This window comes from Oncorhynchus keta, chromosome 12 (assembly GCF_023373465.1).
Source record: "Oncorhynchus keta strain PuntledgeMale-10-30-2019 chromosome 12, Oket_V2, whole genome shotgun sequence".
Lineage (NCBI taxonomy): Eukaryota > Metazoa > Chordata > Actinopteri > Salmoniformes > Salmonidae > Oncorhynchus > Oncorhynchus keta.
The window spans coordinates 3,488,439-3,504,350 of NC_068432.1; the positions used below are offsets into that span (position 1 = coordinate 3,488,439).

Genomic DNA, 15,912 nt, shown 5'->3' on the forward strand with positions numbered 1-15,912 from the left:
AAATGAGTGGCTGTGTTGCATTAGAAATGGTGGACCCTTGTAGTTCCAGCTTTTCTTCAGAAGAGCTTGTACCGCTGCAGATGAAAGGCTACCTTTTGATAGTGCGTTGTGTAATAACCAGGGGGATTCGCTGCCATCTCTGGCCCAGCAGCTGCGACTCAACCTCAGGGGATGAGGTGCCAAAGCAGAGGTCTCCCTGCACCAGCCAGCCTAGCACGCTGCTGCCCTGAAACACATCAAACACTGGGCTCCTGCTAATGCTCCCATTACATCACTGAACACCTCAACTCGCAAACCAAAAAAAATGGTTCACATGCCTCCAAATATGCATCTTGTTTTGTTCAGGAACAGCAGCAGCCACTTTATCGCGGTTCAACAAGGATTTTAACCTGTTCTCACAAGTATTCGATGGTCTATACAGCGTGAGAAAATCAGCAGCAAATGTTAGTCATGTTTGATGTATGGTCACATTTGTTTTGTTATAGCATGCCATTCCGTAGAATAACACAAGTCATTAAATGTGACAAACAAGACACATTGATAATGCAATCATTTTATTGCAAAATTCCACAACTGTGTGCAATTCCCTTATGAAAAGGATTTTTTCAGTACATTTAGTATATTATGCAGACCCTAACAATAATTAATCAGTGTCCCTTTTGTACAATACTCAATAAATATACAGAGATGGCAAACAACTAAGATATGAATGGAATTCATAATAGATGTATTTTGTTTTTGGAAACCAGGTACCCAGTACTGCAATTATGGTGTGGTATACTGTATACAGTAACAGTTGAAAGTTTGGACACACGTATCACTCCAGGGTTTTTCTTAATCTTTACTATTTTCTACATTGTAGAATAATAGTGAAGACATCACAACTATGAAATAACACACATGGAATCATGTAGTAACAAAATAACTGTTAAACTATTAGATTTTTTTAAATTGAGATTTTTCAAAGTAGCCACCCTTTGCCTTGATGACAGCTTTGCACACTCTTGGCATTCTCTCAACCAGCTTCACCTGGAATGCTTTTCCAACAGTCTTGAAGGAGTTCCCACATATGCTGAGCACTTGTTGGCTGCTTTTCCTTCACTCTGTGGTCTGTCTCATCCCAAACCATCTCAATTGAGTTGAGGTTAGGTGATTGTGGAGGCCAAGTCATCTGATGCAGCACTCCACCACTCTCCTTCTTGGTCAAATAGCCCTTACACAGCCTGGAGGTGTGTTTTGGGTCATTGTCCTGTTGAAAAACAAATGATAGTCCCACTAAGCGCAAAAGAGATGGGATGGCGTATCTATGCAGAACGCTGTGGTAGCCATGCTGGTTAAGTGTGCCTTGAATTCTAAATAAATGACTGATTTTGTCACCAGCAAAGCACCCCCACACCATCAAATCCTCTCCTCCATGCTTCATGTTGGGAACCACACATGCAGAGATGATCCGTTCACCTTCTCTACATCTCACAAAGACATTGTGGTTGGAATCCAAACTTTGGATTTATTAGACCAAAGGACAGATTTCTACCAGTCTAATGTCCATTTCTCGTGTTTCTTGGCCTAAGCAAGTCTCTTCTTATTATTATTGGTGTCCTTTAGTAGTGGTTTCTTTGCAGCAATTCGACCATGGAAGGCCTGATTCACGCAGTCTCCTCTGAACAGTTGTGATGTCTCTTTTACTTGAACACTGTGAAGCATTTATTTGGGCTGCAATTTCTGAGGCTGGTAACTCTTAATGAAATCCTCTGCAGCAGAGGTAACTCTGGGTCTTCCTTTCCTGTGGCGGTCCACACGAGAGCCAGATTCATCATCGAGCTTGATGGTTTTTCCGACTGCTCTTGAAGAAACATTCACAGTTCATGAAATGTTCCGGAATGACTGATCTTCATGTTTTAATGTACTGATGGACTGTCATTTTTCTTTGCTCATTTGAATTGTTCTTGCTATAATATGGACTTGGTATTTTACCAAATAGGGCTATCTTCTGTATATCACCCCTACCTTGTCACAATACAACTGAATGGCTCAAACAAATTAAGAAGGAAAGAAATTCCACAAATTAACCTGTAACAAGGCACAACTGTTAATTGAAATGCATTCCAGGTTACCTCATGAAGCTGGTTGAGAGAATGCCAAGTGTGCAAAGCTGTCATCAAGGCAAAGGGTGCCTAATTTGAAGAATCTCAAATATAAAATATATATATATATATATATATATATATATATATATTTGTTTATACATGATTCCATGTGTGTTATTTAATAGTTTTGATGTCTTCTCTATTACTCTACAATGTAGAAAATAGTGGGGGAAAAACTGGAATGAGTAGCTGTGTCCAAACTTTTGACTGGTATATTTTTTTTCTCCAGTCTGACAAAGTATATAACTATAGAAATTATTTACATGTGCTCTTCAAATAGGTCCTATTTGTAGTTTCCCCCAAATAAAATATCTCTGTCTTCTTTTATCGTTGAATGCTCTGTCCTCCTCTAACCTAAATTAGGTCATGAGATGGTCGAATAGATGGAGGCCAAATTAAAATAAGCTGAGCAATACCACATGAACTAAATGTTAAATATATTCATATTTGTGATTGACCTATACATCGTGTGCAGACTATCTTTTATGATTATCTCCTTCAAAGTACCAGGAGAATTCCAAAACCTTTAACTATGTGTAATACTGTATGTACCATATGTGTGTAAACTAACATAAGAAAATAAAGAAATCACAAAAATACAATATAATGTTTTTTTTGTGTATAGTAAAGCAACATTTAAATAGTTGATATAAATAATCAAATTTAGTATGCCAGCACCGTTCAATATGACTGGTTGGTCATTGGGTATTTATAAACCACATACATACACTTGATACCTCAGTAAGTACTTTCTCACAGTTAAAAACATCTCTACTTTCTGAATGTGCTCGTTCAGCCTTTCTTTCAAACAAACAAAAAAAAGATGCTAACTCATTCTCTTTATCAAAGGTTATACTTGAATGGATGAAAAGTGTGTCTCTGAGACAGAGGCATTAAGATAAAGCTAATGCACGTTTGGTCCTTGTGCTTTGATATTTGTTCATAAGCTATAGACCATGAGATAATGTTCCGTATGGCTCAGTTAGTAGAGCATTGCACTTGCAACACCAGGGGTTGTGGGTTCAATTCCCACAGGGGACCAGTACAGAAAGTGTACACACTCAGTACTGCAAGTTGATCTGGATAACAGCGTCTGTGAAATGTAATAATGGTAAATGAAGGTATACAAATAATGTCTCGTGTATGTATGTGTTAATAGTAAATTATATCTGTTAAATATTATTTCTCAAAGAACACAAAACGCGTTTCTCCCATTTCGCACATACTTCGCAAAATAACAGTTCATTTTGACTAAGAGATCATTGAACACTATTGGTTTCTGAATGGATGTATCACATTTGTGTCAAAGTTTGGCACTTAAAGTTGTTCTTCCACACCCTTACATTCCTCTCCATTTCAACTGAAGTAAACTATCAAGTTGCCAAAAAATCCATTCCTTTCTGTTCAAAGTGAGAGAAAAAAACACACACACCCTTAAGACAAAACCTTGTACTGAGTGATAGCTTCGCAACAGGTACAAAATAGAGGACCACTAGTGAATGCACAAGGGGAAGAGCTTCAAATTCCACTCACTTTCCACTTCATTCAACTGACAATGGGTAGTACAGTTGTTGCTAAGAAACTTTACAATTTAATGCAGAAACTCTGACGGCCACTTTAGACTAGAGTAGCACGTCTGTTCAGTACCTCAGGGAGTAGCTAATATAACAGTTGAATGTCTGAAAAGATATTGTCAATTGAGGCTGGTTAATAAGTAACTTCGCCACCTACCTTTTTAGTCATACCATTCAGTGAACAGACTATAACTGGTCTTTAGAGCCTATGTAGACCACAACATAGAAAATACAACAACAACAAGATAAATTCATTATAGAACGAAATTATGTCTCTATGATATTGTTGACAAAGGACATTCTCCATCTCTGTTTCGTTGAGGGCTTTCTAAATAGGGAAACACAACGATTTCCTTGAAAAAATACCCTACAACACTCAAACTCTACTCTGGACCTCAAAGCCAGTTTTTTAATTGTTCCCCTCTAATCAAGGACTTAGTGGGCACCAAGTGGGTGCTATTAATTATCAGGTAGAACAGAAAACCAGCAGGCTCCGGACCTCGTAGAATACACCTGCCCTACAATATCCCACACAGTCCAGCATAATGATAATAATGATATCAATGAAAGGGGATACATGAAGAAAATGAAACATATCATTGCCCCTTTCAAAAATTGAAGGGTTTGATAAGTGTTTGTTTCCTTTTGTGATCTACTATGTACACAATATCATGTGATTTACAATATGTACAGTAAAATTACTTATTCATTTCGATCAGGGTTTCCCAAACTTGGTCCCGGGTCCTCCCAGGGGGGCAAGTTTAGTTTTTTTGCCCGAGAACTGCACAGACGATTCATATAATCAAAGCTTGATGATGAGTTATTTAAATCAGCTGTGTAGTGCTAGGGCAGAAAACAAAAGGTGCCCCCATGGGAGGCCCCAGGACCGTGTTTGGGAAACCATGGTCTAGATTAAAGCACTGCTTTAACATCCTCTGGCTGCCTTTAGCTAAGGTACTCTTTTGGAACAGGTTGGCCATGATTTGGGTATACAAGTACCCCATAAGTTGCATTGTAAGCGTTCCATTAGCACATGATGTGAAGCACAAATAGTTTGAGTACTTATGTTGACATTCACAATGTGCCACACTATAAATGAGTAATGGTGTATTGACACATTAATGATTTAGTGATCCATTGTAAACACAGAAAAGCAAAATGAACAAAAAAAATAAATTCCTGAACTTCTCCCAGATCTTTCAATACATTTTCAGCGTCAGATCATTGTACTTTCCACAGTGTTTCTCTTCAAAGAGAGTAAGGCTTATGCATCTGGTCGGGTCACAAGCAGATGCTTTCTTCTCCACGGAGCTGTCATGTTCATCAATATTCCTCAAGTTAAATGGTTTGTTTTTGCCTTAAGTCCCTCTAAACCACCCATTGAGACAGATGGAATGGATCCTGTTTTAATGCGGTGACTAAGTAATGCAGTTCAGTCTTATGACAAATGGGAGTTTGTTTTCTGTCACTGTTAGTTTTGGCATTTTGACGGGTGTACGCATTCAGAACTACAGCCGCTTCCATTGTAGACACACAATTGTGCCAGCTGAATGAAGTAAAACACTGCTTGATGTGTTGGCGTGAAATTCACTTCCACCAAGTGGTTGTGGGGTAGAGAAAGGGAGCAGAATATGTCTTGATGTAAGAAAATATGTTTTGATGTAAGAAAACCATACATTTGTTTTTGATGCCTATTTCTTATCTACACACTTCCCAAAGGAGCCAGCACACTTGTGTGTCAATTGAAGATAGCCATCAATAGCAAAGTGTTTGAAAGGGAAGAGTTTTACAGAGCAGTCTACAAGTTAATAAAAGTTGATTTAACAACGTTTTCCCTGTAAGGTCTGGATTGATCCTCTTGTAATACATACTGGTAGAGATTAGCGTTCATTTATAAGACTAAATCTGACTTTGTCTCATTTTCTACTTTTCCTAAAAAGTAAGACGGAATCCAGATGGATAATCAGCAGTGTTCTTTTTTTGTATCCATAGCCAACAATAGAAGACCTTAAAGGGGCTATCCACAGTTTAAACAATAACAAACAGATACCCCACCTCTGTCTTTGCAAAAAGCTGAGGGATGGGCCTGAAGAAATGTAACCACTCTTAAATGTACAGACAGGGTTGTTGATGCAAGGACTGACCATCCATGAAATCTAAATGATGGATTTAAACATATTTTGAGGCTAAACAGTGTTTGTTTACATTTACAATGTTCACAAACATTGGAGTAAAACAAGTTTATATGCTGGGTTGGGATGGGGTAGGACAGTTGAAGTAAGCTCATGAGGCCTTTATAACTTATAACAAGTATCAATGAGAATATCGTTCATTTATGTGTCGGTAAATGGATGTAACAACTGTGAATTGCCCCTTTAAAACATGTGTTGATTTTGGGTCTGAAAGGTGCATGCAATAAATAAATGAAAACCACTACATAATAATAAAATATATACAGTGTCTGTACAGTTGACCATTGACCCATAAACAGTATTTTCTAGCGCTCCTGACCACACATTCAAAAAATGCATGTTTAACTGTGTAAAAGTAAAGTTTCACAGTTCGATGAAAGAAACCGAGCTATCAAATTATCATTGAAAATCATACTTACTGTTCAACCTACATAGCTATTAAAGTGCTTGAGATTTAGCTTATTTTGTATTTTGGATGGACGGAATACAGCAATATAAGTAAATATGCATATTTTAAAAGATGGGGAAAATAAGCTGATGTCAAATCTTCCGTTTTTGTCTTCTACGGCGCATGCGCGACTTGTTGCAAGAAATCGGGAACATGCCTTTATACTTTTTCAGTTTGAATGAAGTTTGTTTACCGTGAAAATGTTTACTGTGATCTAATATACTGACTAAGGGCAGATACAAAAAACAACAACATTGAAGCGGCCCTGACTGCGATTACCTTCTACGTAAACCAATTATCTGATCAAGGGGAATCTGGAAAATGTAGTCCTGCAGAATCACTACGGTGAACTTAGGTTCTTGCCTTTACCCAAAGCACAGTCGTAGTCCCCACTATCGGACTCCAGATCCCTGCATGCCTAATGGTTTTGCTACAACTTTTGCTTCAACCATATAAAGAAATTATGAGAAATATGAATTAACAAACATAGAAAAATCAAACAGAAACAAAAGGAAAACATTTCAGTGGGTCCCCTTCTGAAAAAATGGTCAAGTTGGAGCAGAACATATATTCTAAGTCTGGCTACACGCTGGATCTAGAGATAGAGATAGGAGATCCAGTAAACCAGGTTAAAGAGACCGAAAGCGGTGGGGAAACCGATGCGAGCGTACGAGTCTATCTTGGCGACACGGATATGCAACCGCCCGTGCCGCCAGGCCCCGGAGCGGCAGTCCTCGAAACAGCAGAAGAAGCTGGTGCAGTCCTTGCCGTCTAGGCACTCGTAGCCATACTCCTCATCCCGCTCCTGCATGTGGGTGGCGTTGTTCATCTGGATGGCGGTGGCTGAGCGAGGGCGTATGTCCACCGTAGGTGTCTGCTTATAACAGAGAGAGCACAGTTAGCGACTAGAGTCTAAGAGGCAGCACAGGGGACCTAATTTAGTCTCTCTTTATGTTAGTATACAAAATGTAATTTGCACCTTCACTTGCCGATGGGTTCTTTTTAAGCATGTCAGCAAATACATGTTTACATATCAGTGGCACCTGCATTTAATTAGAGTGGCTTAAAGATGACAGTGGACTATTCCCTTTGGAACGCGTAAGGCAAATTACACCTTAGGGTAAAGAAGTTTAGCTTCTGTCAGAAACATTGTGTAGTTTCGCTTTGTTTAGCAGAAAGATGATGCTAGTGTTGGGCAACCCATTATAAGCTCTGCTGTTGCACATCATGGGAAAACACGAGGAGTATCGTGGTTATCATTAGTCCTAAAGCTAAACCATAGTCCCCTTTCGCATTACGATTCACTCAAATTACATCAGTCCTGCACTATTTGAAGTGAATATTAGGAAGGCTTCATAAAGCAATTAAATAGGCTTATTAAGCACTACATAAATGGGTCACAAATCATCTCTAACCGTATTTCATGCAAATGTGAACAAATATCTGTACGGTTACGTCACACACGTATGCCACATTATGAATCTTTATAGAGCATGACATTTGTTAATAGATTATTTGTGAAGCATCTATGTAGTGCTTATGAAGTCTATATGAAGGCTTTAAGAAGACTTCATGAGATGCACTTCAAATAAAGCGGGACCAATTCTTGTTCTGTACGTGGATGCCCTTGTATGGATTTCAGAGGGAGGAAATCGGAATTTATTGTAAATCGCTTATGATTTAAGCTGTATGATAAGAAAGACTCCTGGGCAGGGACTCACTGTTCCTCCATCCTCCATTTCCTGTCCCTAAATGGGTTAAATCAACTTCCATTTAAGCCTGCTCACCACTTCAGGGCACAGCGTTTTATTTCGGATGATTCCTAAAATAGGTCAGTGACATCAGCGAGTCCTTTGCTCCATCAGTCAAAAGAGGCACAATTAGCATTCAAACAGGGCATTTTCATGGGCTTTTATCGCAAAACAACACGCCACCTTTAAAAAAATAAAAAATAAACTCTCATGATCAACTTTATTAAGAATGAGCTTTCTCTGACCCAGCATCATATTTTCTGTATGAGTCACTTAGAAATAGAATGACGTAGCTACATGTATTGCCCCGCTTAAAATAAACTGAATGGAATCGCTACTGACTGAACGGAGACCATGTGATGCCGTGCCAGTACTATGTTTAGGTAATCATACTACTTTCCGAATATTTGGTCTTTATAAAATGAATCATACGTGTGTCAAGTACCACTTCTCAAATGCCATAAGCATTGGGGTAAACTGTTTAAGGCATGTGTCATCATAAAAGCTCAAAACACTGATTTGACTTTAACTCGCTCCCTGCAGCTCAAATTTGCCCAGCACTAGAACACAAGAGTTGTTGTCGTCCCTTTGAAAACGATACATGGCTGGTTCCACAATATTGCCTGATTGATTGACAGCCGGCGGGGGATTTGCAGCAGGCGGCAGCATCAGGTCATGTGACCCGGGTCTCAAAGTGGCATTGCACGGGAGAAGGAAGGGTGTGGTAGGAGCTAGCTCAAGCAGTGTAACAAACACAGATACTGCAGCGTGGCCGGGGTTTGCAAAACAAAACATTGGCATTGCAGCTTTAACCGAATGAAAGTAGACAACCTCTAGGGAGGAATGATTGAAGGAAACACAGGCATCTGCTCTGGATCCGTACCACTTTAATCTAAGCTTAGTGTCAGCTGTAGTACATTATTGTTGTTGATTGTTTTGTTTTGTCCATTTTAAACTATCTATAGAAAATGCCCTTCCTATAAATGGCTGGTTCAAATGTTGACTTACAGTATTCTCTGACTAATGGTATTTAAATTGAGTCAAAGGACCCCATTAAGAAATGTTCTTTCATACCATAGATTAAGGGTGATTCAGGTTTTGAAAGCACACCATCTTCTTTACTTGAGTGTTAAATATAGCTCTTCAGTAGCACCCTCTACACTGTGAGTGGATGAAGATTATACTGGGGCCGAATCCACTCTGCTGCCGTGTGTAGCCGTTAAGACGATCACGACTAATGAGGCCTAGCACAGCGTAGGGGTTGTCTACTTCAGTCTGTTAAGGCTCTGCTGACTCTATAGGAAGCGTCAGGTTAAAAGCCCCACAAATACACGGGCAGGTTGAATGATAGTGGAGAAAAAGATGCCACCGGTTTACAGTCAAAATTGCACAGTGTGAGGCAGAAAGAAATGGGGAAAAAAAGCCAGAATGAAACCATTGCGTGCCATCTTTTTACTAGCGACATGTGTGGACTGGTTGAAAGAGCGCAATATTGCCACGACGCAAGTACGTCTGGCTGCCTCCGCACTTTCCCGTGAGCACTTTGTTTGATGGTATTGCGGAAGAGATTCTGGGGTAAAGGTAAATAAAGGGTATCTAAAACAGACAAGTAGCAGTGCAATGCGCTAGCTGGGGCCAGAAAGAGGCAAAATGCAGCAGACACATGCAGTCAATAGTTGAAACTGAAGGCAATATACCTTTGAGGAAAATAGCCGGAGGAGCTTTTGTCCCAACAGGAAACAAAGAATATGTGGAATTAAAAGAGAGCAACACAAAAAAGAACACATGTAATAAACAAAAACATAGAGAACATCAAAAGAACATCAAAAGTAGAAAGAGAACAGTATACTGTAGAGACACACATACAGGAGGAGGAAGGTGCATGACAGGACACATCACACTGGAGACCAGGTTGATCTCCAGCCAAATCTACCTTTAGAGATGTGCTATATCCATGATAAAAACAAACTTGACATCAATGGTTCAGGGGTGATATTGATCCTAGTAAGGCTCAAAGTTGACCCGTTGCACCAAAACAAGACAATGTCATTTTTTTTGTACAGTTAATGGCATTTGTATCTAAATAAAACACATTGAATATGGATTTGTAGTGCGTTATACTCTCTTTCTCCATCTAACTCAAAATACCTTAGATGACCTAATCAGTTCCAGTGCGCATACATTTAGTAGATTGATTATGAATGACCTGTTGTTGTTCTCATGCATAATGCAGATATCTGAACAAATACCATCATAACATGAAATAGGACATTATTATGTTTTATTTTTCATAAAATGGTTAGAAATCAAATGTATTTGTCACATACACATGGTGAGCAGATGTTAATGCAAGTGTAGCGACCATACAGTAATATAACCTAAACATTTCACAACAACTACCTTATACACACACAAGTGTAAAGGAATGAATACAAATATGTACAAAAAAATATATAAATGAGTGATGGCAGAACGGCATAGGCCAGATGCAGTAGATGGTATAGAGTACAGTATATACATATGAGATGAGTAATGTAGGGTATGAAAACATATGAAGCGGCATTGTTTAAAGTGGCTAGTGATACATTACATCAAGATGGCAAGATGCAGTAGATGGTATAGAGTACAGTATATACATATGAGATGAGTAGTGGGTTTGAGAACATTATATGAAGTGGCATTGTTTAAAGTGGCTCGTGATACATTACATCAAGATGGCAAGATGCAGTAGATGGTATAGCGTACAGTATATACATATGAGATGAGTAATGTAGGGTATGAGAACATTGTATAAAGGGGCTAGTGATAAATTGATTACATAAATTTTTCCATTATTAAAGTAGCTGGAGTTGAGTCAGTATGTTGGCAGCAGCCACTCAATGTTAGTGATGGCTGTTTAACAGTTTGATGGCCTTGAGATAGAAGCTGTTTTTCAGTCTCTCGTTCCCCACTTTGATGCACCTGTACTGACCTCGCCTTCTGGATGATAGCGGGTTGAACAGGCAGTGGCTCGGGTGGTTGTTGTCCTTGATTAACTTTTTGGCCTTCCTGTGACATCGGGTGCTGTAGGTATCCTGGAGGGCAGGTAGTTTGCCCCCGGTGATGAGTTGTGCAGACCTAACTACCCTCTGGAGAGCCTTCCGGTTATGGGTGGAGCAGCTGCCGTACCAGGTGGTGATACAGCCAGACAGGATGCTCTCATTTGTGCATCTGTAAAACTTTGAGTGTTTTTGGTGACAAGCTGAATTCCTTCAGCCTTCTGAGGTTGAAGAGGCATTGCTGCGCCTTCTTCACCACGCTGTCTGTGTGGGTGGACCATTTCAGTTTGTCCGTGATGTGTACGCCGAGGAACTTAACTCTCCACCCTCTTCACTAATGTCCCATCAATGAAGATAGGGGGCTGTTCCCTCTGCTGTTTCCTGAAGTCCACGATCATCTCCTTTGTTTTGTTGATATTAAGTGTGAGGTTATTTTCCTGACACCACACTCCGAGGGCCCTCACCTCCTCCCTGTAGGCCGTCTCGTCGTTGTTGGTAATCAAGCCTACCCCTGTACTGTCATCTGCAAACTTGATGATTGAGTTGGAGGCGTGCATGGCCACGCAGTCATGGGTGAACAGGGAGTACAGGAGAGGGCAGAGAACACACCCTTGTGGGGTGTCAGGTAGGGTGGAGGTGATATGGTCCTTGACTAGTCTCTCAAAGCACTTCATGATGGCAAAAGTGAGTGCTACAGGGCGGTAGACATTTAGCTCAGTTACCTTAGCTTTCTTGGGAACTGGAACAATGGTGGCCCTCTTGAAGCATGTGGGGACAGCAGATTGAATATGTCTGTAAACACACCAGCCAGCTGGTCTGCGAATGCTCTGAGGACGCGTCCTGGGATGCCGTCTCGGCCTGCAGCCGTGCGAAGGTTAACACGTTTAAATGTTTTACTCACGTTGGCTACAGTGAAGGAGAGCCCGCAGGTTTTGGTAGCGGGCCGTGTCAGTGGCACTGTATTGTTCTCAAAGCGGGCAAAAAAGTTGTTTAGTCTGTCTGGGAGCAAGGCATCGTGATCCGCGACAGGGCTGGTTTTTCTTCTGTAGTCCGTGATTGACGGTAGACCCTGCCACATACCTCTCATGTCTGAGCCGTTGAATTGTGACTCCATTTTGTTTCTGTACTGACGCTTAGCTTGTTTGATTGCCTTGCGGAGGGAATAGCTACACTGTTTGTATTCAGTCATGTTTCCGGTCACCTTGCCCTGATTAAAAGCACTGGATCGCACGTTCAGTTTTGCGTGAATGCTGCCATCAATCTACGGTTTCTGGTTGGGGAATGTTTTAATAGACGCTGTGGGTACAACATCACCAATGCACTTGTTAATAAACTCGCACACCGAATCAGCGTATTCGTCAATGTTGTTGTTTGCCGTAATGCGGAACATTTCCCAGTCCACGTGATCGAAGCAATCTTGAAGAGTGGAATCCAATTGGTCGGACCAGTCGTTGAACAGACCTGAGCGCAGGAGCTTTCTGTCTATAGGCTGGGAGCAACAGAATGGAGTGGTAGTCAGCTTTTCCGAAGGGAGGGCCTTATATGTGTCGCGGAAGTTGGAATAACAGTGGTCTAGGGTTTGGCCAGGCCTGGTAGCACAATCGATATGCTGATAGAATTTGGGGAGCCTTGTTTTCAAATTAGCTTTGTTAAAATCCCCGGCTACAATAAATGCAGCCTCAGGATATGTGGTTTATAGTTACAGTCTCGGATGTCTCTCTGGAATGCTACTCTTGCTCGGATTTTGTCTACCTTGTTGTCAAGAGACTGGACATTGGCGAGTAGCATGCTCAGCAGCGGTGCGCGATGTGCCCGTCTACGGAGACTGACCAGAAGACCGCTCCGTCTGCCCCTTCTACGGCGTCGTTGTTTTGGGTCGCCAGCTGGGATCCGATCCATTGTCCTGGGTGGTAGGCCAAACAGAGGATCCGCTTCGGGAAAGTCGTATTCCTGGTCGTACTGTTGGTGAGTTGACGTTGCTCTTATATCCAATAGTTCCTCCCGACTGTATGTAATAAAACCTAAGATTACCTGAGGTAACAATGTAAGAAATAACACATAAACAACTAAATACTGCATAGTTTCCTAGGAACGCGAAGCGAGGCGGCCATCTCTGTCGGCGCCGGAAGTAGCACACATCACCCTCACTGAGTGACCCTTACACCCAAAGCCTATGAGAAATTAAAGGATGTTATTTCCTCGATTTCCTCTTTTATTCTTAACTATTCATGAGGATCAAAAGGAGCTCAGTCAAAGGCTTCTGCATCACATCTTGGCAGACCATGTGAAGAACCTCAGTGAGAACAACCTCGGTGAGAACATCCAGATCATTACTCATTCATCCCGCACACATTTATATCCAAAAGCAAATCTTAGTTACAAAGAAGCTGAAACAGCATCATCCCACAGCCTGTTAAGTACCTTGCTAGCTAACTCCGGTGCTTTCACTTTAGCTACCATGATGTTGTGGGGATTTGAAGCCCCTAAGAAAACGTCTGGTCATGTGACAAAGGTGTAAATTACAACTGCACAGCTGTGGTGTAGATTAAGTACAGGTTCAATCTATCCCGTGCCTCTCACGCAGACTGCATGGCACTCACAATGACTTCTCCCTTAAGGGAACCTAGTAGTAGTTGGCTATACATTACAGTAATACAGTGAGAGTGATTGGTAAAGCTTTCAGAGGCTGGAAATAAGGTTAGAACTCTGTGAAAACACTCTAAGCTCAAATGTTAAATTCTTTGAGGAGAAATGTACACATATACTATAAGTTCCCTGACAGAAAATCTGACCATTTTTTATTTACCACTTGTGGGCCGACTTTGTTTTGGATATACAACACTCACCGGGTTTTTATTTTTCTTGTCCTTTTTTGTGCTTGGCTTCCTGTTGCTCACAAAGTAGTGCAGTGTTCCATACTCTATCAGAGCGGCGAAAACAAAGATGAAGCACACGGACACAAAGAGGTCCATGGCCGTCACGTAGGATACCTTAGGCAGCGACTTCCTGGCTATGGTACTCAGCGTAGTCATGGTCAGCACAGTGGTAATGCCTGTCAATGGACAAGAGGGTCAAGATGAGGGTAAAGAGGTTATAGCAGCAACGGGTAACATATACCATTTGTGACCTATTTAAGAAGCTACAATTGAGCAGTTGGCGTACAGTTGAAGTCGGAAGTTTACATACACTTTGGTTGGAGTCATTAATTAAAACTAGTTTTTCAACCATCCACAAATTTCTTGTGAACAAACTATAGTTTTAGCAAGTCGGTTAGGATATCTACTTTGTGCATGACACAAGTCATTCTTCCAACAACTGTTTACAGACAGATTATTTCACTTATATTTCAATGTATCACAATTACAGTGAGAATTAGTGTTTACATACACTAAGTTGACTGTGCCTTTAAACAACTTGGAAAATTCCAGAAAATAATATCATGGCTTTAGAAGCTTCTGATAGGCTAATTGACTTCATTTGAGCCATTTGGAGGCGTACCTGTGGATGTATTGCTTGACATTATGGGAAAATCATAAGAAATCAGCCAAGACCTCAGAAAAAGAAGACCTCCACAAGTCTGGTTCATCCTTGGGAGCAATTTTCACGTTCATCTGTACAAACAATAGTACGAAAGTATAAACACCATGGGACCACGCAGCTATCATACCGCTCAGGAAGGAGACGCATTCTATCTCCTAAAGATGAACGTACTTTGGTGCAAAAGTGCAAATCAATCCCAGAACAACAGCAAAGGACCTTGTGAAGATGCTGGAGGAAACAGGTACAAATGTATCTATATCCACAGTTAAACAGGTCCTATATCGACATAACCTGAAAGGCTGCTCAGCAAGGAAGAAGCCACTGCACCAAAACTGCCATAAAAAAAGACAGACGATGGTTTGCAACTGCACATGGGGACGAAGATCGTACTTTTTGGAGAAATGTCCTCTGGTCTGATGAAACAAAAATAGAGCTGTTTGGCCATAATGACCATTGTTATGCTTGGAGGAAAAAGGGGGAGGATTCAAAGCTGAAGAACACCATACCAATAGTGAAAGCACGGGGTGGCAGCATCATGTTGTGGTGGTGCTTTGGGGTGCAGGAGGGACTGGTGCACTTCACAAAACAGATGGCACCATGAGGGAGGAGAATTATGTGGATATATTGAAGTAATATCTCAAGACATCAGTCAGGAAGTTAAAGCTTGGTTGCAAATGGGTCTTCCAAATGTAAAATGACTCCAAGCAAAATGGCTTAAGGACAACAATGTCAAGGTATTGGATTGGCCATCACAAAGGCCTGACCTCAATCCTATAGAAAATGTGTGGACAGAACTGAAAAAGCATGTGCAAGTAAGGAAGCCTACAAACCTGACTCAGTTACACCAGCTCTGTCAGGAGGAATGGGCCAAAATTCACCCAATTTATTGGGGCAAGCTTGTAAAAGGCTACCCAAAATGTTTGACCCAAGTTAAACAATTTAAAGGCAATGCTACCAAATATTAATTGAGTGTATGCAAACTTCCGACCCACTGGGAATGTGATGAAAGAAATAAAAGCTGAAATAAATAATTCTCTCTACTATTATTCTGACATTTTACATTCTTAAAATAAATCGGTGATCCTAACTGACCTAAGACAGGGAATTTTTACTAGGATTAAACATCAGGAATTGTGAAAAACTGAGTTTAAATGTATTTGGCTAAGGGGCAAGCTTGTAAAAGGCTACCCAAAATGTTTGACCCAAGTTAAAGAATTTAAAG

The 15,912-nt window shown here is 40.8% G+C and overlaps 1 protein-coding gene across 3 annotated transcripts in view; it reads right to left on the minus strand.

Moving 5' to 3' along the window:
* Positions 1 to 543: 543 nt before the first annotated feature.
* LOC118390876 (gamma-aminobutyric acid receptor subunit gamma-2) overlaps positions 544 to 15,912 on the minus strand; it is a 71,045-nt gene continuing 55,676 nt past the window's right edge. The window contains exons 8-10 of one of the 3 annotated variants that reach the window (XM_035781587.2): positions 13,997 to 14,202; positions 9,810 to 9,833; positions 544 to 7,238 (exon numbers count right to left, since the gene is read on the minus strand). In XM_035781587.2, the coding sequence (XP_035637480.1) occupies positions 6,957 to 7,238; positions 9,810 to 9,833; positions 13,997 to 14,202 (512 nt within the window). In that variant the 3' untranslated portion in view covers positions 544 to 6,956. The remainder of the gene's footprint in view (positions 7,239 to 9,809; positions 9,834 to 13,996; positions 14,203 to 15,912) is intronic. The other 2 variants (XM_035781588.2, XM_035781589.2) reach the window with 2 other exon arrangements.